At 54.4% G+C, this 27,169-nt stretch overlaps 10 protein-coding genes across 10 annotated transcripts; 4 read left to right on the top strand and 6 right to left on the bottom strand.

Moving 5' to 3' along the window:
* Window positions 1-421: 421 nt before the first annotated feature.
* A1O7_08351 (uncharacterized protein) lies at window positions 422-1,462 on the bottom strand (the record flags this gene model as incomplete). The annotated part of the gene is made up of 3 exons (XM_007762344.1): window positions 422-1,024; window positions 1,108-1,255; window positions 1,344-1,462. 3 exons carry the CDS (start codon window positions 1,460-1,462, stop codon window positions 422-424), a joined length of 870 nt encoding a protein of 289 aa, XP_007760534.1.
* Window positions 1,463-2,693: 1,231 nt separating this feature from the next.
* A1O7_08350 (uncharacterized protein) lies at window positions 2,694-3,457 on the bottom strand (the record flags this gene model as incomplete). The annotated part of the gene is made up of 2 exons (XM_007762343.1): window positions 2,694-3,020; window positions 3,086-3,457. The coding sequence occupies 2 exons, from the start codon at window positions 3,455-3,457 to the stop codon at window positions 2,694-2,696; spliced, it is 699 nt and encodes a 232-aa protein (XP_007760533.1).
* A 1,637-nt stretch (window positions 3,458-5,094) lies between these two features.
* On the top strand, window positions 5,095-7,063 carry A1O7_08349 (uncharacterized protein; the record flags this gene model as incomplete). Its single annotated transcript, XM_007762342.1, has 3 exons — window positions 5,095-5,419; window positions 5,480-5,966; window positions 6,022-7,063. 3 exons carry the CDS (start codon window positions 5,095-5,097, stop codon window positions 7,061-7,063), a joined length of 1,854 nt encoding a protein of 617 aa, XP_007760532.1.
* A 3,644-nt stretch (window positions 7,064-10,707) lies between these two features.
* A1O7_08348 (uncharacterized protein) lies at window positions 10,708-11,509 on the bottom strand (the record flags this gene model as incomplete). Its single annotated transcript, XM_007762341.1, has 2 exons — window positions 10,708-10,949; window positions 11,188-11,509. The coding sequence occupies 2 exons, from the start codon at window positions 11,507-11,509 to the stop codon at window positions 10,708-10,710; spliced, it is 564 nt and encodes a 187-aa protein (XP_007760531.1).
* Window positions 11,510-11,567: 58 nt separating this feature from the next.
* Window positions 11,568-12,026, bottom strand: A1O7_08347 (uncharacterized protein; the record flags this gene model as incomplete). The annotated part of the gene is made up of 1 exon (XM_007762340.1): window positions 11,568-12,026. One exon carries the CDS (start codon window positions 12,024-12,026, stop codon window positions 11,568-11,570), a length of 459 nt encoding a protein of 152 aa, XP_007760530.1.
* Window positions 12,027-12,776: 750 nt separating this feature from the next.
* A1O7_08346 (uncharacterized protein) lies at window positions 12,777-14,312 on the bottom strand (the record flags this gene model as incomplete). The annotated part of the gene is made up of 1 exon (XM_007762339.1): window positions 12,777-14,312. One exon carries the CDS (start codon window positions 14,310-14,312, stop codon window positions 12,777-12,779), a length of 1,536 nt encoding a protein of 511 aa, XP_007760529.1.
* Window positions 14,313-15,013: 701 nt separating this feature from the next.
* On the top strand, window positions 15,014-16,023 carry A1O7_08345 (3-oxoacyl-[acyl-carrier protein] reductase; the record flags this gene model as incomplete). Its single annotated transcript, XM_007762338.1, has 2 exons — window positions 15,014-15,170; window positions 15,236-16,023. The coding sequence occupies 2 exons, from the start codon at window positions 15,014-15,016 to the stop codon at window positions 16,021-16,023; spliced, it is 945 nt and encodes a 314-aa protein (XP_007760528.1).
* A 28-nt stretch (window positions 16,024-16,051) lies between these two features.
* Window positions 16,052-17,236, bottom strand: A1O7_08344 (uncharacterized protein; the record flags this gene model as incomplete). The annotated part of the gene is made up of 2 exons (XM_007762337.1): window positions 16,052-17,132; window positions 17,187-17,236. 2 exons carry the CDS (start codon window positions 17,234-17,236, stop codon window positions 16,052-16,054), a joined length of 1,131 nt encoding a protein of 376 aa, XP_007760527.1.
* A 3,904-nt stretch (window positions 17,237-21,140) lies between these two features.
* On the top strand, window positions 21,141-24,030 carry A1O7_08343 (uncharacterized protein; the record flags this gene model as incomplete). Its single annotated transcript, XM_007762336.1, has 2 exons — window positions 21,141-21,539; window positions 21,592-24,030. 2 exons carry the CDS (start codon window positions 21,141-21,143, stop codon window positions 24,028-24,030), a joined length of 2,838 nt encoding a protein of 945 aa, XP_007760526.1.
* Window positions 24,031-25,022: 992 nt separating this feature from the next.
* Window positions 25,023-26,375, top strand: A1O7_08342 (uncharacterized protein; the record flags this gene model as incomplete). Its single annotated transcript, XM_007762335.1, has 1 exon — window positions 25,023-26,375. One exon carries the CDS (start codon window positions 25,023-25,025, stop codon window positions 26,373-26,375), a length of 1,353 nt encoding a protein of 450 aa, XP_007760525.1.
* Between the last annotated feature and the right edge of the window lie 794 nt (window positions 26,376-27,169).

Below are 27,169 nucleotides of genomic sequence, written 5' to 3'. Positions count from 1 at the left end.
ACCTTTCATCATCGAAAATGCTCAGGGTAGGTGCAGGGTGATGCAGATTATTCATCGCAGCGATTTTGACCTTGCCGTGCGGAACAACAGGAAGGACGTCTCGCGGTCCTTAGCAGACGCAAACTTCACTAACCTACATTGGTATATTTTCTCTTCGACCTGATTAGTTCACAAGCCACAACTGACGAGCATCGAATACGTGATTCCTGATTGTAGCCGACTCGTGAAGCGGAATGACAGACGGACAATAATGCAGGCGCCGGACGGTGAGTAGGCAACAAATCGTTAGGTAAGGTCCTACACTACAACAACCGACGACCCCGATCGAAAGGCAAACTACTCTCAAGCCAGCTACACATTGACCGTTGAGTGGCTCCCTTCTCCAGCCGTAAGTTGTCATTAAGCGACATGTCGCAATACCTCAATCGTGCACCTTCCCCATATACTTCTTCGCAACATCCATATCATGCCCAAACACCAACTTTGCATCAAATAACCTCTGCAGCCGCTGGATCATCTTCAAGCTCTTGATCCACGCATTATGATCCCTCGCAAGCCAGCCGTGCGGATGACTCAACTCGTAGTTCTCGGCAATGTGGAACTGATCCGTCGTCCAGATCCACGTCCCACTCCGCTCGAGATTCACCTGCATGATGCACAGGCCGGGCGTATGGCCAGGCGAATGGTGCAACGTGATGCCCTGGTACAGCTCCAAGTGGTCTTCGCTGAAGGTATTCCACTTCAACTTGTCCAGCGACATGTAGCCAGGCAGGTAAACGCCAAGGTCGGCCCCAGTCCCGACGGCCCAGCATGCGTGCTTGAATTCTTCCTCGTGCACGTAAATGGGCACATCGGTGCCCATGAAGTGCTCGAGCCCGCCGGCGTGGTCGAGATGCAGGTGGCCTATGACCACGGCCTTGACGTCCTTGATGTCGTTGCCCGTGGCCTTGATCGCGGCGGGCAGTTTTTGCTCGTCACTATAGCCGATGCGAGGAAAGACGTCGGTCAACGGCGCCGGCCACGCCTGCGCCGGGTTGGTCAGTATATGGCGACTCCCTCATATGGTTCCCAGGGTGGAATCAGAACACAGGGGACGGACTGACGTACGACTTGCAAGTCCTCGGCACAGCCGGTCTCATACAGAATCAGTCCAACGCCAGGATATTCAATCAGAGCAGACAAGATGATCAGATCCCGCCGCTTGTTCTCCGGGTTCTTGTTGCTTAGCGAGCTGCTGTTTCCGCCGCGAAGCAGCCTGCAATACGGTGCCCGTCAGTGACCCTGATCTCTGATCTCTGGTACTTGCAAGCTTGGACCGGCCCCGTGGGGGGAAAGCAACTTACCATCCCTCGTCAGCTTGCAGCGTACCCAGATCCAAGATGTGCATCTTTGTGCCCGGGGGACACTTGAACGCCGGCACGCCAGCCTGCGCAAGCATGGCCGCCGTGTTGGAAGATGCCATCCTTGTACCTGGAGATCGGACTTGCCAGAACGTTTGTTTGCTGTGGTTCTGGCTCTTTCGACTTTGTGGTGCGAACGACCCCTTCGGTTAAGATACGAAAGAAGTGGTGAAACGCGTGGTCCACGACAATTGAAGTGGCTCACCTCGGTTGACCTCGGGCGACTCACAATCACTACTAGCAACGCAGCTTTAGAAACACAGTGACGCGCGAGTCCTATGTCCCACGTCCCTTAACCATTCAAGAAGCAGGGAGAAGCTGGCCGGGATTGTTCGATCCATAAAATAGGTACTGTGTACATAACCCATGATGCGGGGTAAAGAGGCACCCAGACTCTCCCCAGGTATCCCATATCCGTATCCCGACCTTTCGTGCTCGGAGACCTGGAACTCAAAACTCAAAACTCAAAAACCGCTACATCAATGGGGTGTTGTGGTGGCAGAGCCCGCGGCATCGAAAAGAGGGGGGATTCGTAATCCGAGATCTTGTGAAGGGTCATCGTGCCAGGGAACTCTAAGGTCCACGTCGTGAGTGTTTACGATGTCTTATTGGTGGCGACGCGGGTTGTGGCTTCGAGGTCGCGGATCCGATTGCCGTGGCATGCACGCAGACAGGACCGCATTGAGTCTGAGGTCTGGGGTCGTTGGCTTTACGCATTACTCGTGGCAAGATCCGTGGCTCAAGAGGTAGTAGCCCATACATAGATTGAAATTGACTAAGGTAGAAACAAGGGAGCGCGAGCTGTCGAGTTCGTGTTGCGTTGGTAGTCAAGTCCGATGGGATGGGCTGGACAATAACTGAAAATGTCGGGGCCAGGCAGGGGTCGGGCGTCCCGGGGTCTCGAACTCTCACTGATGAACGATCATGAAATGCCAGCTGTATATCTAGCGGTGCGCAGCAGATTGATCAAACGTGGCAAAGCAGACGACATCGCCGTAGCCAGGCGAGGGAAGACATCTTACGAATGGATACTTCAAGTTTAAGCGGAGCGGGTGTCTGCTGCTCCTCGTGATGTCGTTACTTGCTTTCTGTCATGGCAGCGTGACAGCGGCACTACAAGCGCAGCATGCTGGTCTGAATTACAAAGTGTCTTGCGAACCAGAACGATCGAGGTGTGATCAAGATATGCGTTAATTAAAAGTTGTTAAGCTTCGGCAGTGGTCATTAGCGTGAGACTGGTCGTTGAAGAGTTCTCCTTGACACAGCTCATTCTCTCCAGGCCTTTCGACGACGTCACCTCCCCAGCTCGCTCCCCAGCCCCGGCGAACACGCCGAAATGTCGTTAAAGTACCAGCCGTGGTCGTCGATGCTGCTGTCCAACTGCCCCTGATTGCCCTTTAGATTAATAACCCCGCTACTCACTTGGACATCGTTCGGCGTGACGACCGCGTCTGTGGGCGATGTGATCCAGTATTCCGGGGAAACGTGCGCATAGATTGGGTACCCAGGCAATTTTGGGATGAGGTCCTGTGCGTGTGTAACCCGGAAGTTGTTCGACGATTGGTTGGTGATGAACGTCGCGAGGAGATAGTTGCCCACCATCGGCGAGCCGTAAGTATACTGGTGGCATGTGTCAACTTCTGGAGAAAAGCGCAGTGGGGCGAGGCGAGCACGGCTGAACGTACCAAAGAGACATCGTAGCCAGAGTTCTTCCTCAGATCGGCGGCCGCCAGCGTGGCGATCCCGCCACCGAGACTATGTCCCGTTGCTACAATCCCATACGTAGGAAAGCTCTGTCGTGCGCTCGCGAGAACCCCTTCGATTTGGGGCTTTACGCTCGTCCAGGAGTCGAGGAAGCCAGAGTGTGCTGTGCAAAGAGGGCAGATGTCCCAGGGGACCATGACCAAGTTGATATCCGCGAGGATGTTGGAGAAGGACGTGGTGCCCCGGAATGACATTACGATTAATTGATTTGTGTGGTCGAGGGCCACAAAGCCGGTCGAGTCTGCCAACCCCTCGCTGTGCATGCCACGGCAATTAGCACGGTCACGTTCCATTGCGAAACGACTTGCGGTCGCTCGAGCAAGACGGGGTGGAAGTACTTCTGAAATTCAAGAATCGACTCCGCGCCCGCGGACTGGACGAGAGGACAGTTGTCCGCGTCACAGCTGATGCTTGTGTTGGAGGTAGGCACATTGTTTTCTGGGCAGTATGCCGCTGCAGAGTACTGCTCGAAGAACGACAGCTCGTTGAGCAAATCCTGGGAAATAGCTGCCCAAGAGGCGTCAGCCTTGGGTTAAGGTCACCGTTGGGATTCAGGAAGTACCTCTTTTGTCGAGTGCGAGTGGCGCGGTGTGAACGAAGCTGACGAACACTGGGAGCAGAGACAAGTAACAAAGCCGAGAAAGCATTTTCACCTAAAGACTGACAGACAGTTGCATAGACAAGGAGTGGAAGCTCTCGGCGAACACAGATATTCGAGTAAAGAATGGACAGCCCTCGCAAGATGCAGAGCACGAGATTCAAGAAAAGAAAGCAAAGAGAACCGGGAAGAAGACTCACACCATGTAGAGCGCGAGTTGGAAGCGAAACCAGCTGGGCGGCAGCTGATTCTTAAAGAGCCTCATGATCTTGTGGCCGCATGGAGCGTGAAGAATAAGACACCAACCCAGATTAGATTTCATCCACTGCATATTTCCCCAGGATCTTGGTCGCCATAGCGGAAACTAATGCAGGCACATGGCAATCGTGCATGGTATGCAGACCATAGAAGGCGAGGAGGCAGAGCCGAAGATGGAGGTGTAATCTTGAAAAGTGCACATAGCGACAAGCGGCGAGCGGCATGACCACAGAGCTAATGAGCCAAGGGCAAGACGCGTGATAGATGATTGTGCATATGGCCAATGGGAAGGTTCAAAATGATCTCACGTTGTATTGACGAAGCGCAGTTCAAGAAGTGATCAATCGCGTCGTGAGCGGAAATGAGGCGTCACGCAGCCCTGGGCCAATGGCCACGCCAAGAACATTGGCTCGAGAAAGCTGAGGGTGATCGTCAGGTATGTCACGTGGTAATACCTCACGCGTTATCACGTGCTTTGGCAGTTACAACACGTGACACTGTCACATAACCGTCATCATCTTGGCAGCTCAATTTCGTGAAGCAGCCGGTCTCCCAGTGTCGCCGCTGCCGATGCCTGCCCCAAGTTCCCCTCGCCCCCACTGGGAGGGGGTTCTGGGCTCGCCTGGGTGGCCACTCTGCGCTGGCCAGCTCAGCGGCGCACTTGCACGTCCACTGGCCCGGCTATGCATGCGCATCTCCAACGTTGGACAACGTTGACTGGCCGGGCATCTTAGTTTGCATATGTGATCTCGAGCTTATATTCAACCTTCATCGTACAGGCATACGTTCTGCTCGACAGCAACAATGGCTCGCGGTGCTGGATTGCAGTCATGGAAAGGCAGCCGATCAGACGACCCCTCGTCGGCCTGTTGGCGCTAGCCGAATGAGTCGTGCGAACCCAATCCTGCCTAGCCCGCGCACCTCGGCCGGTGTCAGCTCCTTCAGCCAATTCAACTCGGCTCGCTTGGCTCACCGTCACCAACCTCACCTTAATCGTATCGTACGTCGAAAGAGCTATGCGCTCAGCTTCTCCCGACGCCTCATGAGCAGTTGGCCCATCATCAAACCCTCGCAATGGCTCAACCGAGGACCTATCACTTCGTGCCCGATGCGACAAACGCTCCAGGTGGCCGGAAGGCGGTCGAGAAGCGAGCCCGTGCTCATGCCGCCAAAGTCACCCATGAGCGGAGAGCCGCCAAACGCGGAGCAGTCGTCAAATGGGTCAATGAGAATGTGAAGTCTCGTGCGACGAGAACTCAGCTCGTCGCAAGGAATCCACCCATGACAGCCCAGTTCGAAATCAGTCCATGGTCACAGTTGTCACAAGCCAAGGTGGATCCATTTGAGACCAACCCCCATACCATCCTCCCAAACCAGCTCCAATCCATCCTTGACTGGGGTACGTTGTCCTGGATTCCGCAAACGCTTCTGCCATACTGACCTCAGTCTCGTGGAAAAGCCTATGAATATGTCCATCCCAAAGTCTTGTCCACTGCCTCGGAAAATGAAGCTTCGATGATCAAGATCTCCTGGAGGAGAGTTGGCCAAGAATGGCCCATGATGTTCCACCTGCAAGTAGCCGCTGCTGTTAATTTGCACCGCGCCGATGCCGATATGGAACCGCTTTCCGAGGAGATCGACGCAATGGCACAGGGCCATTCCGAGCGAGGTCTAAACATGGTCAGAAAGGCTCTCAGCAAGCTCAAAGGCCCGCCTTCCGATGCCCTCATCATGGCGCAGATCATGGTGGCTCTTTTGACCACCCCAGATCAGACAACATCACTTGACAGTTTCCGGAGATCACCTTTGGCCACTGCGCAAAACCTTCACCGTTATGCAAGGCTGGCGATTGTGCCCCATCTGATCGGAGCACTCTTAGAACTGGTCACTAAGCGTGGCGGGATTGAGTCAACTCGTGATTTTGGAAATTCGCAGTTGCTGCAGTTGTGAGTCAATGACAGACCCCTTCCTTGCATTCCGGTGAAGCTGACTCTTGCCTAGTGCCGATTTGATGATCAGTTCGAGACTAGGAATACCGCCCTCATTTCCATGGCTCCGGCCTTCTCTTCCGATTCTCAAAGGACCCAGGTATCAACCTGATCACCAAGCAATCGCCATCTCAAGAGTCATTGGCACAGGGTTCAAACAGCTGGACTCCATCGACCTGAGGCTGGCTAATATTCTCAGGAATGCCGGCGAAATCACCGTTGCTCTTGATCACTACCAAGAATGTCGACCGAATGCGCCACGTCTGGCTGATCTGATCAATGCAGCGAACGAGACTCACCACAAATTATTGAGTATCGGAGTAAACATGCCACCATACCCGTCGAGGCTCGACTTTTTGTGCGATATGTGCCGTCTGGCCGGTCTCATCTATAGCGACTTTGTCTTGTTCTCATTACCAACCACGACTCAAGTCAGACCTCGGCTGGCTACACAGCTTCGTGCTGCTATGGAGCAGTTCGAGAAATTCGAGGCCGGGAGGTCCGCTACTACGTATAACGGCCATGATGTTGGCGACCACAACATTATGGTGATGTGGGCCTTGATTCTCGGTGGTCTGGCGTCCCTCAACACCCCCGAGAAGCCATATTTCGTACAGAAACTGCGTGAATACGTCGAGCGGGTCCCATATGTCTCGGAATGGCGAGCCTTTAGCGAACTCATGGGCACATATCTTTGGTGGGACTACATCTTTGAGGAGCCTGGCTCTGGGCTATGGATGGAAGTTGTGCAATCACCAAATCTTCACCACCGTCCGTCAGGCGACTCGCTTTACCAACACTCGTCTTCACCCACTGCAATCCCGATCCACCCTCACCACCGTCCGTCAGGCGACTCGCTTTACCAACACTCGTCTTCACCCACTGCAATCCCGATCCACCCTCACCACCGTACGCCGGCGACAGAACTTGGCACTTATGGACTGCCAACTCCAAGTTCTTCCGAACAGTCTCCACAACCCGCTCCCAATTTGCAGTGGGAGCCCATCTGGACACTCCCCAGGGATGCTTCGCTTGTCCACTGGGTATGGACTTGAGTATGCTCCCGACAAAGACATGCGGTTGGCTGAAGAATGGTGAATGTCCGACTCCGCACGTCAGTCCTTGCACATCAAGACCTGCTGGCTTCACCATCATCTCCCGCACTGCCGGAGACGAGGGCGTGTTGTTCTCGCAGTAGAGGTAAGTGGCTGGAATCTTGCTGTATCCATCTAGGTCAACTCACGTTGCGAGAGGTGGCTGGGTGGTGCTTCGACTTGCTGTCCAGAAGTTCTGTTGCTCGTGTGGCAGATCATGGTAGAACCTGCTCTCAGGATCGATCGGTTTGCAGCTGCCGTCTTTCTGGAAGATATCAGCGATCAACGTGCCTTCCAGGATGGCGGCACTGGCTTGCAGCTCACCTCTTCCTTCACCAAGCTGGGAAGCTCCCACTCAGCGATTCGCACACGTCGGACTCCAATGAGAGCAGAAACGGTGCAGGCAGAGAACAACGGAACAATGCCGCCGTTCTTGGGACGTTTCATCCGTCCCTCTTTTCACAACCTGACAACGGCCTGCGAACCAACCGATCGCTCCTACGAGCGCATCATCAGCACCACCTCTTGTCCATGTTCTATCAATACTTCCAGCTCGGCCCGGACATGAGCAGCGTCATCATGCAAAGTCCGTTACGCAGGATTGGCTCCGGCGGTCGACTGCTGGGGTACATCATGCTGTACCCAAATTCTGGAGTTTGACCCCAACCACCTCGAAGTCTTCAGGACCACGCCAGGCGCCTAGCAGGATATACCCCCAGAGGTATAGTCGCCATCGGACCTCAAGGACTGTCCCGCACGATATCATCGGACAGCTGCACATTTTGTCGACCACGAACGAGGTCAAGATTCATTGCATGCAAAACCCCATGGACATCCATCTACATACCAGTTCTCAAAATCTTGGTGCCAGCTTGCCTATCCTGAAGAATATCATACGGACAAAAAGACTTATATCAATTCAGTTGCCGCCACCATTCATGAACACCAAGAATCAATGTATCGCTGAATGGAGATGATGTGCTCGATGTTCAGCACTCCTGTCCATACTGTGCGCGACTTTGTCACCATCTGACACGGCTACTCGGGAATCCAGCCCTTCCTGCACGCCCTAAAGCTTTATAGGACGCGCTGCAGTGACTTTCAGGATCTAAAGACGGCATTATCATTACTGAGCAGAAGGAAACAAGGTATCGAGGTCTACGAGTTCGGCATTCTTGAGCGCCCGAGCGGTTTTTGTCGAGTCGTCCACTTTGATCGTAGCTTACAATGAGGGATTAAGCAACATTGCTGAAGATGTGGTGGGGAGACAACATCTAATGGCCGTGGTGAGTACTAGTAACTGGAGTCTACTCCTGTTGGCGATGGTACACTCGATTGCGACGACCTCTTCATCTCTTTCCTCCCAGAGCACTCTGGAGACAGGATCGGGATCTCCCTCACCCGCCACTGGCGACAGGCTGAGGACCTCTCTCGTCGACCTGACCGAGCCAATGTTTGCGATCGTTGCATCCATCGCAGACCCGCGGTCTATCTCTGTTGGAGACCATGTGACTGGACCGCGGCGGACTCCCAAAGATCCAAGGCTACGACTCTGGCCGTTTGCGGAAGTGACGAGGATCGAAGATTGGGAGTGGACGCGCGATCGTGACCGGGGATGGGTTTGTTGGATGGTTGGACGGATGGGCATACTGGCGTTTTTGCGTCACGAGACGGGTCTCCCGCGAGGGAAGGAAAGAAATTGCTTGGTTTGGGATATCGCTTGGAATATAGGAGCATTGCTTTGGGGGATTATTTCTGCCACGGGCGTTCTAAGAAGGGGCAACCAGATGGAACCAGGCATCGATAGGGCGACCTATCTATCTACATACAGAGAGTATTCCCATCACAGACAGATTGATGGAGGCAGATTCGCGGTTTGGGTAACTAACTCATTGGTTTTGTAGATAGGTACTCCGTACCATGGAGATAGAGATACTATGCATATCTGTATTTACCCGGCCATCGTGTCTACCATGTGGTGAATTTACTGCGTTTTGTTACGTCCTCCGTAGTACCATGAAGGTTCTGTTCGGGCTATCATGTCTATCTATCATGCATTGGATTTGTTCCGACAGTTCGGTCCTCCAGCTGACTTGCAGAGAAAACCCAAATTCACACATTCACGTTGCGCGGATGGAGAGCGCGTTCAACAATAACAACAAGTCCGTCTCCACTACAGTACATGGCGGCGGCTCATTCGGTGGTCTGCTCGTCGACCAGCAATGATCCCACCCGCCCGGCCTGGTTGAAATTACGTGTGTAGTGACGACGCTGATATCCCGTCCCCTCAATGCTGATGTCTCGATGTTTTGGTGTGATCATATCCGTTGACTATCTACGTCCACGATAGTTTATAGCTCATAGCTCATAGCTCATGGCTCATAGCTCTTTCCAAATCAACACCGACATCCAGTCCCTCAAGGCTGATGTCTTCATGTCTTCACGTCTGTTGACTGCGTCCAAGATAGGTCATAGATCATGGCATATCCCGAACCGAGTCAAGCAGGGGAGCTGGTCGAGCCATATAACCTTTCTGTGCCTCTGTGTCTGAGCGTGCATCTGCCTGTACGTCCGTCCCCGCCCGCCTGTCCGTTCACCTGTGACTCTCTCTCTCTCTCTCCGCCCCTGTCACGGCCTCAACCTCGCAAAACTCCAAGCGTCCTGCCCCTCTGCATCTTTGTCCCTGTCTCTGTCTCTGCCGTGTCTGGGATACGTAGCGTTAGCGTTAGCGTCGACCTGCACGGCTGTGGGGAGAGGTCTCTTGCCTAGCCCGGCGGAGGGAGTTCGGCCTAGAGGTCTCGTGATGTTCAATGATCGGGGCAATGATGAGGTTGGACCCGGGCCAGAGGTCATGCGCGAGGTTAAAATCGGGGTCAGTCCCGCCATAGCCGAAGTTGTTGGAAGGTGGACCGTAGTGGCCGTGGTGCTGACCGTGGTGGTGGTAGTGGGAGATGGAGCTTGAGCTTGAACGGTCAGAGCCGTGGGTTTTATGGCCTTGACAATGGGCAGGACCTGGGTTCTGGAAACTCCGCTTGGAGTTGGGCTTTCGCTATTATTGTTGTTGTTGTTGCCGCTGCTGCTCCCCCTCGCGCTCCCGAGTCTGCTTCGGCGGAAGAGATTCATTGCGCTTAGGGTTTCCATTTCTGACTCCTCCTTCATCTCCGCACGGCTTGTCGGCCTAGGCGTGCAATGCGGTGCTGTGCGCTCAGGAGATGGTGTTCGTGGACCGCGAATTACAGTCTTGCCCGCGCGCTTGATTTGTAGGGCGTTGTACTCGTGTGGGGTGAGGGCTCGGCCGTCGTTTAGGGCAATCTGGATCGGTGTGGTGAGCTCTCCTGGCGAGGAGTATATCTCTCGTGGGGAATTCGCGCCTCGATTCCAGTCAGCCATGGGGACGGATGGTCGGAGACTAGTGTCTGAATATTCCGGGCCTGTTGTCTGGGGAGCTCGTAGTTGGCGCGTTGATGGAGAAGATCGTAGAGGCGACTTAGGCCGCAAAGGGAGGGAGGCTGACTGTTGTGAGTCTGTCTGGACTGGGACTGAGGCTTCGTTTTGGGAAAGAGGGATCGGCGAAGTTTGCTGGTCTGGTGCACCTTGAGTCACTGCTAGAATGGCTGGGGGTTTTTCTCCTCCATGCGGCTTGGTTGATTCCATCGAAGCAAGTTGCGAGCGTTCTTGACGTTGCTGCCTTCGTGCTCTGTTCGCGGGTTTTCGGTCGCCAGGTTCGCGCTCACGTCTCCTCCCTGGTCGGCGACCCCTTCTGTGGTTTCTAGACTCTCGGCGCTGCTGTTCGTGGGAGGGCCCGGATCCAGATCCAGGTCCGCGCTGTGGTCGACGTCTTTCCGGGCTAGGAAAGGGGTCAGTATCTACCTGTGATCCACTCCGTGGCGTTCCAGGCGGAGGAGTAAATTCTCCATTCCTAGGTGGACTGCGGCGCAGCAAGCGTGGACGGCGCCAGAGTGTTTCAAGACCTAGGAGACCATAGGAAGAACCAGGACGACGAGGGCGGTGGCGGGATCCTGGAGCAGAGCTATCAAGAGACATCTCATCATCTTCATCCATATCAGCCATGCGGATTGTCGTACGACGTCTTCGTCGTTGAGTTCGCGGTAATGGTCGCCCCCAGTGCTCCGCAAGACGGCGGATTTCCTCATCCTCCCAGATATATTCTGGGTAGACGGAGTTGGCATTGCCTCCACCACGAAGCTGCCCAGAGGAACTGGCACTATCGTCGGTATCATCATGAGCTCTGGCTCGATCTTGCTTTTCTGCGACTGTTGCAAGAATAGCGGCGCCTAATCGGTGGTTCCCAAGCTGGGGCGCCAGGTTTGAAGAGCCTTGATCTAGAGTCGGTGGTGCGCTCGAAGCAGAGGTTGAAAGCAGAGCAAACGAGGTAGGCTTGGCCATGTTCATCACCTTGTCTTCTTCGGAGTCCAGGGCCGTATAGCTAGGTCCTTTTCTCGGGTCACCGTATCTTGAAAGCGCAGAGAATCTTCCTGATGGTCGGAGATCGCTTCCTCTTATTCTTTTCCCGCTGGACGTGTTGATCCGAGGCATTCGTTTGAAGTGTCCTTGACACAGCACCCAGTGTTTGTCGTTCCGCCACGGCGGATCCTTGAATTTCGAATGATGATGATTCACCAGCGCCAACAAGTCTGTTGACGGGCACCCTGTCACCAAACTCAATGTCGGAGTCAACACTGGTGACTGCTGCTGGTCCACCACCAGCAGATTGCTCCGTTGGGGTGACCATCTTCCCTCCCCGCCGCCTCCATTCTTTCGAGTAGGTGGAGCATGATGGTCTGCACGACTTCCCTTCGTCCCCTTTGGTGGATCTAAGGCGCATCTCATCATCAGCGGGTGGCACGGGCGCGACAACCTCTTCATGGTTTGCAGCTGGCTCGTTCTGCTTATGTATGGACATTGTGGAGGGCGTTCGTACCCTCGCGCGTCCTCGCTGCGGGCTTTCCCCGTAGTCCGAAATGGCAATACCGATCTGGCCATTGTGCAGGTCTCCAGGCCGTGCTGGCCCGGTTGAAGAGAACTTGCTCCCCACGCCGAGTGTGAGATCGATATTCGGTGCCGAGAAGTCAAAGTCGAAGGCAAGATCAGCTGCCGGTACTGGCGCCGCTGCAGGGTTTGCGGGCGGTTGTTCCGTTTTTGTTGAATCTGTTCGAGCTTGCCCTCTCAGATAATGTTCTCTGATACGTGTGAACCGGTCCATGTCTTCCTTGGTGCAGCAGATTGCTTGAAGACCAGGGTGAAGCTTGTTGAGAACGAAGACTAGAAGGATATCAAATGTCCACAAAGCGAGATACAGTGGTCCAGCAACGCTGATAAAGATCGTGAAGCAGATCTGAAAGGGTATGTCAGAAGTCAAGAAGGGAGGAGAGTTGTGCATGAGATGCGTCTCGGCCGATTAGAGTGACCTGAGAATGCTTTAGGTTGATGGATGCTTCGTGCGCCAGTGGATAGCTAGGTGGGCTGGAAGCGTATTTCGAGTCCGGCAAGTTGAGACTGATCGTAAAAGTGACATTCTTCGTTCATCAAAGGTGAAGGAGCGCTGTGGCGCAAAAGTGCTCTCGTAATGGTCGTCCATTGCTCTACAGATCATCATTGCGCACTAGAACCGTTTGGTGACGCCTTCACGTTACACGTCGTCACCGACCTTCGTTTAGACGCTGATGGTCTTGAAGACGCCCAGTCCGCTGCCACCAGTGACCACGACGGTCCCGGGCATTTGCGGATGCCAGTGCAACTCTTTACCATCTTCGACGTGGTGAATGAACAATAGCTGAGGAGGAACCTTTTCAGCTCCCTCACCCAACCCGAGACCTGCTTCTCTGCCGTATTCCTCATCATCCAACTCGACCGCCAGATCCCAGAGCGTGGCGGTATTGTCTGCGCAGGCGACTGCCACCACGCTGTCATCACTAGGATGCCACTCTATCGAAGTGATGGGTTTCTTATGGAAATGGAAGTCGGCAACCGCGCTAGGTTTGAGCTGGGAACCAGGAGCTGCTCCAGGCTGGGGCTTCCACTGCCGCAGATCCCATACCGCCCATTGACCGTCATCAGCACCGGTAGCCAGCAAGTGGAACGTTTGGGTGGACCAAGACATGACATTGACATCGGTGTTACTGATCTTGACGTCGATCATCGGTTTTCGACTCTTACTCCGAGCATCCCAGACTTTGACTGTGCCATCAGAACTTGCAGATGCAAACACGAATTTCTCGTTTGGTGACCATTGGATTTCTTCCACTGCATCAGTGTGACCAACAAATGGTCTCGTGTCGGTAACCCAACCGCCGCCTTCTGTTCGTTGTGTGCTGAAAATTTGGCCAGCATTGTCGCCTGTGAGGAGTCGGCCGTTGGGATGAGAAGAAGCTGGAGCCCAATCCAGGGCGTAGCCTTCTGCCCTGTGCATTCGAAGGGTGCTTAGTGGTTTTGAGGCATTAGGAGGGAGGCTGTAGCCGGGGGTTGAGAGCGCATGTAGGTAGGGGGTAACATCGTGGATAAGGACCTGACCATTCTCGAGCCATGTGGCAGTCAATGTCTGAGATATCTGCGTTGGGTCTGAAGCAGCAGAGGTAGGCTGAAATGCTCGTATCCGGTTTGTCGTGCTTGGGAGTGGTATTGACCTGGACTCCAATACCGGATCCGACGAGCCTTCATCATCTTCATCGTCGTCGCTATCGCTCTCTGAATCTGTCTGATTCCCGCGGTCCATTTTGGACAGACTGCTCAACCGCAAAATATACAGTTCATTCTCTTTCGATCGTGCGGACTCGGCCTGCGTGCCCGCAACGGCATACATTGTCCTCGGATATTGTTTCCTGTTGTCCCCGAGGTTGTCTCGTACGACATCGAAGGATAGGCAAGGCCAAGTTGTGGACATCAGATGCAGCATCTCGTACGTAGAAGGATCAGGCGTGAGAGACATTCCCGGCTGTAGTATCGTTCGACCAGGGATGAAGGTCTGGTTATTCGAGTCGACTTCCATTGCGTCCTGTGCTTGCTCGACTTCTCTCTCAGCATCCGGTCGCCCATCGACCCCGGCTTCCATGACTTCGTCCTCGGACTCATATTCATCTTCAAACTCGTCTTCAAAGTCGAGGGTCGCTTCACCATTGGCGCCCCCGTCAGGTCGCTGTCCTGCTTTGAGGGACTCTAGAGTCTCTTGGTCTTCGGCTGTTCGCTTCGACATGTTTGCTACCCGATGATAAGGTCAGCTTTTCAGTCAGCTTCTTGTCTCTCTCAGCGCACTTCAGAAATGGGCCGCACAGGCGCAGACACTCCGCACTGTGAAGTTCAAAATTATTTCTGTTTTTCTCCAATTACTGACATAAGCATCGAATACGGTGGAGTACGAGGTACCTCGTAGCAAGTAGACGCGCGAGGTGATCCACCCAGTTCCACCCCGGATTATGCTCGAAATGGATTTCTAGCCTCGGCTCTTTCTCACCCATTCTTCTCCATCTTGCCTGCGTCCGGGTCCGCGCGGGAAGTACTCAGTCCTCTGCATGCGGTGTATAGATTACTTGGTACCGGGTACAGTACGAAACCAGTCGAGTCTACCGAGGGTCTTGTATGAAAGACGGGCCGCCGCTCGTGCAAGATTCCGAGTGTAACCATAGATAAAGAGGACCGAAAAGCATACATTCACCCTGCAGCTCGTTCTAGCTGAAGCGCAACGCTCAAACAGACGCACTGATTGGCTTGCTTACGCACTTGCGCAATTATATTTGTATATCCCACCAGATCAGCACGTCTTGGTTCTCGAGAATCCGATCGGGTCCTTCTGTTGAGCAAGTTGTAGTGTCTCCGACCAGGACACGCAGTCGGCGGGACGACTGCTTTGAGTGGGGATTACAACCACAACCGCCTCGAACACACTCGAGCACGAATATGACGGCCGTCCCGAAACGACGCCTAGCGGCGCTCTCGAAGCAGCTGGCCGAAGGCATTCCCTCGGAGGGTACATTCGAAGAGATACCTCGCGTGAGACATGTCGCAGACAGCTCGACGGGGCCGAGAGTGAAGGGAAAGGTCGCCATAGTGACAGGTAGGTGGATCAGCAGGAGCACACATATATTTGATGCCAATGGCGTGTCTGACGCTTCGTTGCAGGATGCAATTCCCCCATCGGCATCGGTCGAGCCACCGCACATCAATACGCCCAGAACGGCGCCAAAGCAGTCTACATCTGCGATTACGATGATAAGTACCTGGAAATGCACAAGCGAGAAATAACCCAGTTATACCCGGAAGTCGAAATCCACCCAGTCAAGGTTGATGTTGGCGAGGAATCGCAAGTCAAGGCAGTGGTGGACCAGGCCATTGAGAAATACGGTAGATTGGACATCATGTTCGCCAATGCAGGAATCACTGGCGTGCCCAATACCTTTGAGCATATCTCGAGTCAGGCATTCATGAACACAATGCGGGTCAACGCTCTGGGCGTGTTTTTGTGCTTCAAGTATGCGGCCATTGCCATGCAGAAGACGGGCCCGGAGAAGAAATATCCTGGCGGGAGTATCATCGGTACGGCGTCGGTGGCTGGTCTCAGGTCGAACGCAGGAGGCACGGACTACTCAGCCAGCAAGGCTGCTGTGGTGTCGTTGGCCCAGACCATGTCGTACCAATTGAGTGGTACAGGGGTACGGGTCAATGCAATCTGTCCTGGTGTGATCGAGACCGGCATGACCAAGGGCATGTATGATCAAGCACGAAGTCGAGGGACAGAGCGAAAGATTGGTCAGTTGAATCCGCTTCAAAGAGGTGCTGTGCCCGATGAGGTCGCCAGAGTTGCTCTCTTCTTGGGAAGTGACGAGGCTAGCTACGTCAATGGGCAGGCCTGGGCAGTTTGTGGTGGACTGAGCGCTGGACATCCGTTCGTACCAGGCAAGCTTGCCTGAAGCATGCCATAGACTCCGTATCGAAAATTCAGCCACTGAGATCTTTCTGAAGTACTTCCAATACCTTGTTCTCGTCAATGCGGTGCAGATCGGCTACCTCGCCGTCTTCCAGCTCACTGTCTGGTGCGTATGTCGGCAAGCTGGCGGAGACGTCCTGTCCATACAATGCATTGTACTTTGCCTCTGTCACGAAAGGCTCTGGCAATGCGTCCGGCGCCTCCCGCCGAATGTACAAGGTTGGAAACTCAAGGAGAGTCCGATTGCGCAGGACGTCAACCAGTTTTGAGTCTGCGGCAATTGGGATCAGGCATTTTACTTTCGATGTCGTGTTGGGTTTGAAGAGGTAGTAGTGGATATCCTCCAGAGGTTGTGCCGCAACGTGTTGCCGCGCGTTGGTTTGATCATTGTCCGACATATGTTCGACCACGGCCCCAGACTGGACGGGGGTGGTATCAGATGACCGAGACCTTATATCCAGTGGGACGTCTTGTGCCTCCTCTACAATCTTCTTGCTGTTTTTGCTGTCTCCGTCTGCTAGAATGGGTGGAATCTCCCGCCCTGCAGCTGGCGCAGAGTCTGTTTCAGAGGTCCCTCGCTTGCGTTTCTGGCTGTGTATAGGTTTCCGCGCAAACACGTTTTGAAAAGCTTCCCCCACGGTGCTTGACTCGAACACAATTGTATGTCTTTTGCGGCCATCGTAGTGTATCCATTCAGTCGTCCATGCGACACCCTTTGATTCACCGGCCCAATGGGACTTGTTCTGCTTGTTCCTGGATAGGCCTTTGGGTGCCTTGATCAAGCGTATGCCTCTCTCTTCAGTAGCGTTGTCAAATTTTGTCTTGCGATCGCGTCTGAGGCCACTTGGGGCCAGGTCAATCGTTTGAGTTGGGTTCAGCGCATCGGCTCGCTGCAGCGATCTTTCGACAGAGGTGATAAAGTTGAAATCCTGATCGATCGAGGCCGGCGTGGCTAGATCAGCGCGCTTGCGATACGCGGCGGGATCCCGAACGCCCGAGCATTGTGCCCAAGACTTGTGTCGCTTGACACACGGTAGCGAGCAAGTGTGTATGCCGCATCGAGGGCAGGTATACTTGATCGGATTGATGTGGCTGCTATGAGGTTAGCTGCTTGCTTGCGTGACGGCGAAAGTACGTGAAGCTCACCAAATAGCACAGAGGTCAGTCAGCAAGATCTCGTTGCCCTCATCCGGCATAGCAACGCAATTTGCAATATCAAGCCACAGGTGGACTGGACATCACATTTGAGAGACGCGGCTTCGTAAATTTTTGGCTTGGCATGTAGAATCACGGTTGAAGCCTCCGCATGCGGGGAAGCAATGACGCGAACTGCCCACACTGCCGTAGAAAGCACATAGCGCTCCCCAATGGTCGCATCTGAAGACTTGCAGTAGGGCATGGCAAGGCTGAGGCGCAACCCCCCAGTTTTGCGGCTGGACAGCATTTCACCCAATCCGATGCGAGTAGAATCGGTAGTGAAATAGTGACACATACAAGGTATCATGGACAGAAACTCAGGCTCTACAACTCATCTGATCCCAAGGTCTTCTTGTGCCCGTCTGCTCGGGCATGGAGCTGCAGAGTACATGTCAAGGTACTGAGTGTATGAAGCTTCAATACCTATGATTGCAGTCCTCCAGTGTTGTCCGCGTGAACTCTTGTTCCAAAACCACCCGACCTCCTCGACTGGACTGGGTAATTTGCTCAGGATCATATTTCCATTTGTTCATGCTTGCGCCTGAGGAGGGCGCTCGGAATCGTGGTACAGCCCACTCGTCCTATCATGGAAGCCTTCCACCAAAGTCCGATAGACTGTTAAACATGTTGGTGACGCCCGAGTGATGGCGAGGGTTCGTCCATTCACGAGTCGCGTGGTCTTCTGGTCGAATCAGTTTACGAAGTATCATCGGCATGGCCATAGACGTCCAAGAGGGGCCAAAAAGAGCCGCCTCAACTGAGACTCTCGCAGACTTCATCGACGTCAAGTATGTCCTGGCTCTTTCTCAGGCAAAGGCCAGCCGCATGTTTGAGCTGCGACTCTTGAAGTACTGGCCTCTGATGGGGTGCAAGACCAATCAATTTACAATCCTCGTTCGAAGACGGTCCGTTCAGCATGTGCAAGTGAAGAACCAATGCGCATTGTTGATTTGTGCCCATTACTTAGCACCCATAGCGAGGTATCCCTCAGCCCGGTGGACTCGCTCGACCCCCGAGAGCGAAATCCAGACGCTTCGGGGATATATTACCCGAGGAGTATCGGAGCTAATGCGGTGGCCCTCAATAATGGCCAGGTTGACACCATCATGGATTTGGCTAGTTACCATCTATCAGTGAGTTCACACGATAGGATTCTACACGATCTGGTTCTGTAAGATATGGTTATGTATTTAGCTTGCTTCCATTGGCTCCAGGTAATCTAGACCATCGAGGTGCGACACAGAGATCTTGCCCGCTGCTTGATGTTTCCGAAGGCCCATTCACATGTTCAACATGGCTCACTCAAGCGGTTCGACTTGCCTGAACGCCCCTCAGAGGCACGGCAGTCGTGTGCAGGACCAAGGATTCAGGGGCTCCTGCATGAGGGGATGTCGTGACTTGCTTCTAGAGGTTAAGAAGCATAAAACCTAATGCTCATTCGATCCTCTGCCCCGCTGGAAATGGAATCACACATCCCCGTAGATTTGCAGATAGAGTTCTGTTGAGCGGTCTCCATATCGCTTGCCACTACGGCATGTTCTAGCAGAGAGTCTGCAAATCAGGTGTGTCGATTCGATGTGGAATCCCGCATTGCACTGCACTGCACTGCATGCAGTCATCCTCGGCTAGCGGGAAAACATCTCGTCAGGCCTTGCATGCTGCATCATACGTTGCCTGCCGCATGCGGATTACCTATTTTGTGAACGATGCATCGGCTTTTTTGCGCTGTGGAAGTAGGTATGTATGCTAGTTCGGCGCCGTTGGTTCTGGAACTTCGAATAGAAGTCATGACGATCATGACATTTTCCACCAACGAGGGGATGTCAGGGATGTGGTGCAGGATGGAATGAATATTCAGCCTGCCGTGAAACAAATCGGACAAAAACAGCTTGGCGGGCTTGTGAGGCAATCGGAAGAATATGCTTAATCTCGTTGTAATCGAACCGTGTCCCCAGTGTCACTCTGTCCACTTTGCAGGGATAATGCTGGTGAGACCATTACCGCCTCAGTGTTAAGGAGTACAGACTTGACATTGGAGGAATAAAGCCGTTGGAGGATAGAAGGCATCATCAGGATCTGAGTTCCGTGGCGTTGCGCGTGGTGTTGGCTATCAAGCTCTCAGACAGCTGAAAAGGTTCCCGCACCAGGTTTCCACCACGTCCAAGAGCGCGGAGAAATGCAGTGCTCGTGTATTGAACCGCCAATTATTGCGTCTTATCCCGCCGATTGACCAGCGCATGGCTGTGAACATGGAAGCCACACCTAATCTTGTTTGACCGTCCAGAATCGCAACATGGCGGCCACACTCGTGTTGTTTGACAGCCACGGCTGCGACATGGAAGCTACGCTAGTCCTGTTTGCAACAGTGCCGTGGTCCAGTCCCTGGTGCTGCTCTGCACAATGTGCCGCACTCACTGCTTACTGTGTTAATGAGATGCCCTGCAGGCGTTCACCATACCAGCAGCTCAGTTCGCAGGTGCGATCTTCACAGCCCCCAAAGGCCACGCCGGACTGAATTTGTGTCAAGAAGAGACACTGAGCAGTCCGCCGTGACGGCCTCCTTGAGATCGACATGGCGATACCAAAAGGTTTCACTGTAAAGTCAATTTGGGTCCAGGCCTTCTGGGAAGAAAATGATGTCGTCGTGCCGTGAACGGGAAGGCTGAGGGGCATGAGAAGGCTTATTGCATGCCTCAGCCCGAAGTAGCACGGGAACACCGCCAACACCAGTGAGGAGTGACATAACCCCTGAGGCACGCAGAAGCGAAAACTCAGATTTGTGCACTGACTCGATGACTGCACGGAAGCCGGCTGAGAACCAGTGGTGGAAAGAAGCACACATCCTGCTGCTGTTTTCTCGTGTTCGTGTTGAGTGCCAGCACATGCAGGGAAGGCGACCACGCACAGTGCGCACTCCCAGGCGTGCCAGGCTCATCACAGACAAGTGGATAATTCCGAGGTGAAAGCTAAAATTGAGGGCAGGCGGGGAGCGAGATTGGCAGGGGTTTGCACGTCACCAGGGGCAGATCAACCGTGACTGGCTGGACTCCATGTCTCTGGTTTCCGGGTGGCATAGCGCCTGACCCGGTTGGTCTCAAAGAGGCACCACGCCCAGGCCCCTGGCTAGACTCAGATGGGGAGGCTGCTAGCCTAAAGAGCCTGCACCGGGCACCCGAGGCGTGCAGGTACACAGTAGGAGGCAGTCAGTCGGGCGGGCGTGGTCGTGGGCTTGACTCTTGAGCCTATTATTGTACTGCGCACAGTACCATCAATTTCGCGGTCAGTCTGTGTCCTGTCCGAGAATGATGCTAACGCCCCAAATCTGAACATTAGCAGCTCAACCATTGAATCCGTCGACCGACCATCTGGAAGGTCATCAACGACCGCCCCAGCTCCGTGTGGGCCCGGTCCTCGCTTAAGCTCGAAAGCTCCCGAAAGCAGCCAAAGCCCGCGCAGATGAGAAACTCGACCCCTGTGCGTCTCGTCCTGCTAGCTGCATATCCGGTGTCCACAGGGAGCAATTGGTGCCGGTCTTGACTCTTGTGGGCACCCTGGTGTGCGCCCGGTCCGCTTGGCCTGACATCTCTTGTCACGCTTCCGTTCGCTTCTTATGCCAGATGCACTCCTGAAATCTTGTAGCTCCGAGTGTGCGTCGCATCAATCTCAATCTCCTCCTCACTTCAATCCGAGACCTCCCAGCGATCGACACCGCTCCTCGGTGTGGTGTTGTTCTTCTAGCTGGCAACGGGCTTCGACCGTTGATTTTCTTCTCTCTTCACACTCGTGGGGCTATCTCTGTGCCACAACGCTGTCCAGTAAAACAGAGATATCCGTCAGCAAGAGCTACCTCACGCTCCGTCTGGTACGGATAACAGGCAGGGCTGTCCATCCCAGTTGGCAACCATGGGTCCATCTCTAAGGGGTCATACCTCAATGACTTCGATGGCTCCTCGTCCCCAGACTCGCGACACAAACCGCCCGGCGACCCGAGAGCAGACCGTCGACAATGCTATCGTCCCCAGCCGAACCTCATCTCTGCACTCCCGTATCACCCAGCCTCTACCATCCACGTTGGCAAAGTCAAACAATCGACCTACACCCAAAACCTTGACCCATGCGTATATGGTTTGTGGTGTCGGAAGAGAACCTTCGCAATGGGTCAAGGCCCCACCTCCGTCTCACGGCAAGATTCAACACATGAAGGGAGCTGTCGGGCAGTTCTGGCTCCCCGAAATATTGGGCAGCAGCCCGAGGTTAGAAACCGATAATGAGATTGCAAGAGCTCTACACAGCGCCATGAGGGTAGGTGCTACAGACCGAGGAGGTCCCATGTTTGTTACTGACGAGAATCAAGGCCTGCTTCCCCCATGACGTTGAAATCTGCACCGGCAGGAGCCAGCCACATTGTGTGCACCACTCATTTGTCCTCCAGCAGGATTCTCAGCACACGTTGTACGGCATTGCTCTGCGAGTATGGTCGCGAGCCGACGAGAAACGTGCAGAGACCATCCGCGATCTCCGGCGCAAGACAGAAACAGACTACCGAGACGTCGCCGACGAAACATACTGGATTCCATACTGTCTGAGTTTTCTGTCGCGATATCCTCTGTACAATCTGTTGGGCGACTACTTGCGAGGCATGTGGATTCACTGGAACAAGGCTACCAACCTGTTCCACGCTGAAGAGGTGTCTAGAATCCTCAGCTTCCCTGCTCCGCGACTCAACGACTTGGTGCGCATCGACATGAAGGACTACGCTCTGTGCTACCAGTTCCCGTCTTCGCCCACCGGGTTCCAGAATTTCAACATGTGGCCACTGTACTGCTGCTTGAGTATTCCCAACATCGTAGGACTTATCGAGGCTGCTGTTTCACCCACTCGTCGCATCATCCTCACCAGCCACCACCCCGCCATGCTCACAATCGCAGCAGAAACCATCAGATTCTGCGTCCGCGTGTACGAGTGGAGCGGGCTGTATGTGCCAGTCGTACATGCACGAAATGCCAGTGAGATGGTTCAGGAGCCTGGGCCCTACATCCTGGGTATCACCACCGAGTGCCGGTCGCTCTTCCAGCCTCCCAAGGATGCTCTGCTGGTTGATTTGGATCGCAACTTGGTCATTACTGATCATCCCCCGAATGTTCTGACAGCCGGCCAGCGAACCAAGTTCATCAACCGTTTGACTCAGGCTTTGAACAGCGATGTAGAGATCAGCGGTGTGCCACAGCATCTGAAGTCTGCCTACGGAGGCGGCAAGCTCATCCCGGCTGGTCAGATTATCGTCCTGCGTGGCGAAGTCGAGAGCGTGCAAGATCCCTCATGGTGGAACCAGGACGCCGTTATGGCCGTCATGGATCACGTCTGCGAAAAGCTAGGCCGCAACACAGGTGTCAAAGCTCTGTTCGGCGGTTCGATGAAGAAACCTCTCATGACCAAGATCTCCATGAGACACATGAACGAGATTGTTCGAGAACGGAACCAATATTCTCGTGACGCACTCGAAGCATGGCAAGACTTCATCAACCTCAAAGGACGTATGGATACCGAGCTTGCAAAGGTCGCCAAGCGGAACAACTACCTGGAGCAGGAAGTCGAGACGTGGAAGCTGCAGTTCCAGAAGTTCCAGGCTTTCGTCGAATCGCTCAACAAGGAGTTGGCTGAACTCCGGGTCAAGATTGAATCTCACAAGCGCGAGAACCGCAGACTTACTGGCCTCATTGACCAGCAGAAAGAAGATGCTGCCCGTCTTGCTCTCCGGCTGTCTGGCACAGAGAGACAGCGTGACAATGCTCTCGAAGCACTTGTTCTGCAACAGGGCATCGCCGAGGACCTCGAGAAGGAGCGGAGCCGGAACAGAAAAGAAATTGCAGCCCTGCAGCACACCAACCAAACTCTGCAGAGACAGCGGGATGAAGCTCAGCGGGTGGTTCTCCATCTCCGATCCCTCATCACCGGTCAAACCCATCACATGGAACACATTGTTCGTTCTATTGGCTCGGCCTCAGAGCTGGCGGAATACATCCACGAGGGCTACGAAGAGGAGCCTGAGGAAGACGATGACGAGGAGCAAGACGAGATGCCCGAAGAAGAAAGACTCAAGAACGTGACCAAGCGAGCGTCGTTGCGACAGTCGAGATCAGCATCAGTTGACGGCCAAGATGTCACACCTCAGATGGAGACCAAACTCCTGGCTAGCAGCAAGCGGGCGAGCAAGCGCTACTCAACGCTCAGCATGTCCGATGTTGCGGATCGTCATCTCCGTGACAAGACTGATGCAATTGCGGATATCATTCGCAATATTAGTGAGCAATGCGCTGCTGCCGTCGAGGGCCTTCAGCTTGCAAATGAAGCCGCTGAAATTGAGGATGATGAGCAGGGTGAGGGCGCGGAAGCTGGTGCCCCGTCATCGTCGAGCCATACCCGACAGAATAGCGACAACTTGTCGCCGATTGATCAGGCTGCCGCTGATGCTCGAAGTTCAGGCACTGGTCATCTGACACCGCAGAGCGAACGAAGCTCCATTCCACCTACCCCAGATCTAGTCCATCAAAGATCTAGTACCGCGCTGAGCATGGCTAGCACCGCGCCCACGAACTATACCAACCGGGAATCCTTGAACCACAACACTCGCGGGCCTGAGCGGACCAAGATCGTCGAGGACGACGACGCCGAACGTGCCCATGCGACTGCTGGGAGCGGGAGCGGCAGCGTAAAAGGCGAGCCTGCTGCCGAAGAGGTTGTCAAGCAACCTGTCGGTCGAGGCGCGGTTCTCAGCCGAGTCTTGGAAGCATGAAGCGACGACAACAGTGACCGACAAATTTTTGCATGGCGTGGATTGGATCTAGGTCCGTTGGCAAGGAGCTTTGGCGTAGTGTCCAGCCCAGACGGCTTTCTATTTACTTGTTGGTTTTGAGGGAATACCGAAGGGCCTCAATTTGTCATGGATAACAGGGCCCTTTCGATATTTGTCGTGTCATCTCTATTTGTAATTCTTGGTGTGGCTGTTGTTGGCTGTCTACCACATTTTGTCCTCCATCTGGCCCGGGGTCCCGATATGCCTCAATAAATGACTCATTTACTCTTTGAAAGTTGCTTTGTACTGATAACAGCTCATTATTTGTTGAAGACTTCCTCTTCTGCTGATACGCCTGGCGCCGTTTGTACATCGACTCGCTGTAATGAGGATGACAGGAAGACGGTGCGTGCCAGTCCACGGTGCCGAGGGCCGAAGTTTAGCACTCGGCATCATCGTGCCTCTCAGATCACAGGCGACCCGAATCTACTCCATGGAGCTTGGGGACTACAGTACGCATATCATCATACATGAAGCCGTGAGTACTAGCGAATGAGCACGGGCTCCGCCACTCACTGCTGAAAGCAACTGCCGCATTGCTGCATTGAGGACAATTGCATTGACTCGACCGATAGAGGGTACGTACTGTATCAACCACAACGGCTTATCCGGCTGCCGTGCAAAGGAGCGTAGTCGGCGGTAGTCTGACAGACGGAACAGAGAGACTCGCTGCTCACAACGGACTTTGCATAACCTGGCCGAGGAGATACATTGATCAGTCTCTGAACAGAGTGGCAACTACTTCATCACCCAGCTCCTGATTCCCAGCTTCTGAGGACAGAAGAAAACGGACTCAGCACACTACATCAGGTCGATCCGTTTGTTTCTGACGACCTGACGCCATTCATTATTTACCCGTACAACCAAACCGCTGGTAGCCTCACTACCTCACTAGGTACCTAACTTCCACTCCTGTCCTCTCATTTCAAACAATGTCAACCACATCACCGGTGGAAGAAACCACCACCACTTCTGGGAGACCGCTCCCCCTTCCACATGGCGACCAGCACATCGCCCTCATCGGCCTCGGCGCCATCGGCATCTCCTTCCTCGCCCTCCACCTGACATACACGTCGGCCACCGTCTCCGTGTACGACCCGCGGCCGGACCTGCAGGCGCACGTCGCGAGGATGCTGCCATTATACATGCCCGTGCCTCGAAGAGGCACATCCGACTGTGGCGACAACAGCGCCGGTGAAAGCACGAGCGCCAGCACCAGCGACATCTCCCCGCCCGCCGACTCGTCCGCGGACTCCCTCGTCTCCTCGCTCGTCACCTCGCGCCGCCTCCGCTTCTGCACCTCTTTGGGGGAGGCCGTCGCCCACGCGACCGTCATCCAGGAACAAGGCCCCGAGACGCTCTCCTTCAAGCAGGCCACGTGGTCTGAAGTCCTGCGGTGCACGTGGCCCAACACGCCGCGCTTGTGGTCCTCCACCAGCGGGATTCCCGCGTCGAGGCAGCTAGAGCACTTGACGTCCCACGCCCACCCAGACTCGACCTCAACCTCAACCTCAACCTCAACCTCAACCTCAACCTCAACCTCAACTTCAGCATCGACGGACACGACCTCCACCTCGGCCTCGGGTTCCGCCCGCTCTCGCCTCCTGGTCGTCCACCCCTTCAACCCACCCCACCTAATGCCCCTGCTCGAACTCGTCCCCTCGCCAAGCACATCCGCCGAGTCCGTATCCTTCGCGGAATCCTACTTCCGCACCATCTCGTCCGTCCACCGCCCCATCACGATCCAGAAAGAGACGGCCGGGTTCGTGGCCAACCGTCTGTCGTTTATTTTGTTCCGCGAGGCGTGCAGTCTCGTGGCCCGCGGCGTGTGTACGGTCGAGGAGTTGGACGAGGTCGTCCGCGCGAGTTTGGGGCCGAGGTGGGCGGTCGGCGGCCCGTTCCGGATGTATAATTTCGGTGGCGGCCAAAGGGGGGTGGCTGGGTTCTTGGAGAATATCGGCGGGGCGATTCAGGGGGTCTGGGAGGATGTTGATCGCCAGAGGGAGAGTGGGGGTGTTGTGATGGATACGGAGGGGGAGGCTGTGCGTGAGGGTGTGCGCGAGGCAGTGCACGAAGGTATGCGTGAGAAGGTGGATGAAGAGGCGGCAGAAGCAGCATCCGTGCGTGACTGGAAGAGGGTCGTCACGGAGCAGACTGTGCGCGCGTACGGGGTGCCTTCGGCGCAGGATGTTAGGGTGAGGGATCGCGCGTTGGGCGAGGTTGTCGCCTTGCAGGGGAGGCTTGAGCGGGAGGAAAAGGCAGGGAAGGAGGGAGAGGAGAAGTAGGCGACGACGTCGTAACGGGAGGACGGAGCGTCGGATGAGATGAGACGAGTTAACATGAAGAGGGTTGGAATGTCATGGGACGGAAGAATGGTCCGGTACTGGAGAGAGTGCCGGGGCGGGGAAGGGGGAAGAGGAAAAGACGTCGCGACTGACATGAAATGAGGTGTCACGATTTGACATGAAGAGGCAATGGGATGTCATGCATGGGACTCGATACATGAATGGTACGGTACTGTCCTCGTCGGGGGATCAAGACAAGACACCGCGTGGCCACGACATGACAAACTTGGAAGTCGAGTCTGACGTTGGTCATATAGCGAGCGATTGACGCTTGCACGACACTACATGTACAGTACTATACACCTGCCCAGGACGCTGTAGACGATGAGGACGATAAGAGGATCTAATTACCTCTAGGGAGTGAGCTTCCGCGAGATGCCCTTCTTATGCACGGCTGCAAAGGGATCCCGTCATGAAGCACATCTATCTTCTCAACACAGACGTGTTCCAAGTTTGCCATACTCGATAAGGGGCCCTCTACCGCCCGAAACAGGCTTCCAGAGTCTTATATCAAAGTCTACCAGACTTGCTAGTCCGTCGAGAGGTTTCTGTCGTCTGTCGACGAAGACTAAAGCGTTTTCATCGGGTAAGCAAACTGGCGTGTAGAGTGTTAATCATGGCATTCCTATGTACTTCGTAGATGTGATCTGATTGTATACTCATTATGGGAACCAACAATGAGAAATACCCAAAACTCCGCCGACGATTCAGCTCTGGTTTCCAGGTGTCCCCTC

This window comes from Cladophialophora yegresii (genome assembly GCF_000585515.1).
Source record: "Cladophialophora yegresii CBS 114405 chromosome Unknown aczIN-supercont1.6, whole genome shotgun sequence".
NCBI classification, from domain to species: Eukaryota; Fungi; Ascomycota; class Eurotiomycetes; order Chaetothyriales; family Herpotrichiellaceae; genus Cladophialophora; species Cladophialophora yegresii.
The sequence above is the reverse complement of the archived record's forward strand: the minus strand, read 5'-3'. Positions and strand labels throughout refer to the sequence as shown.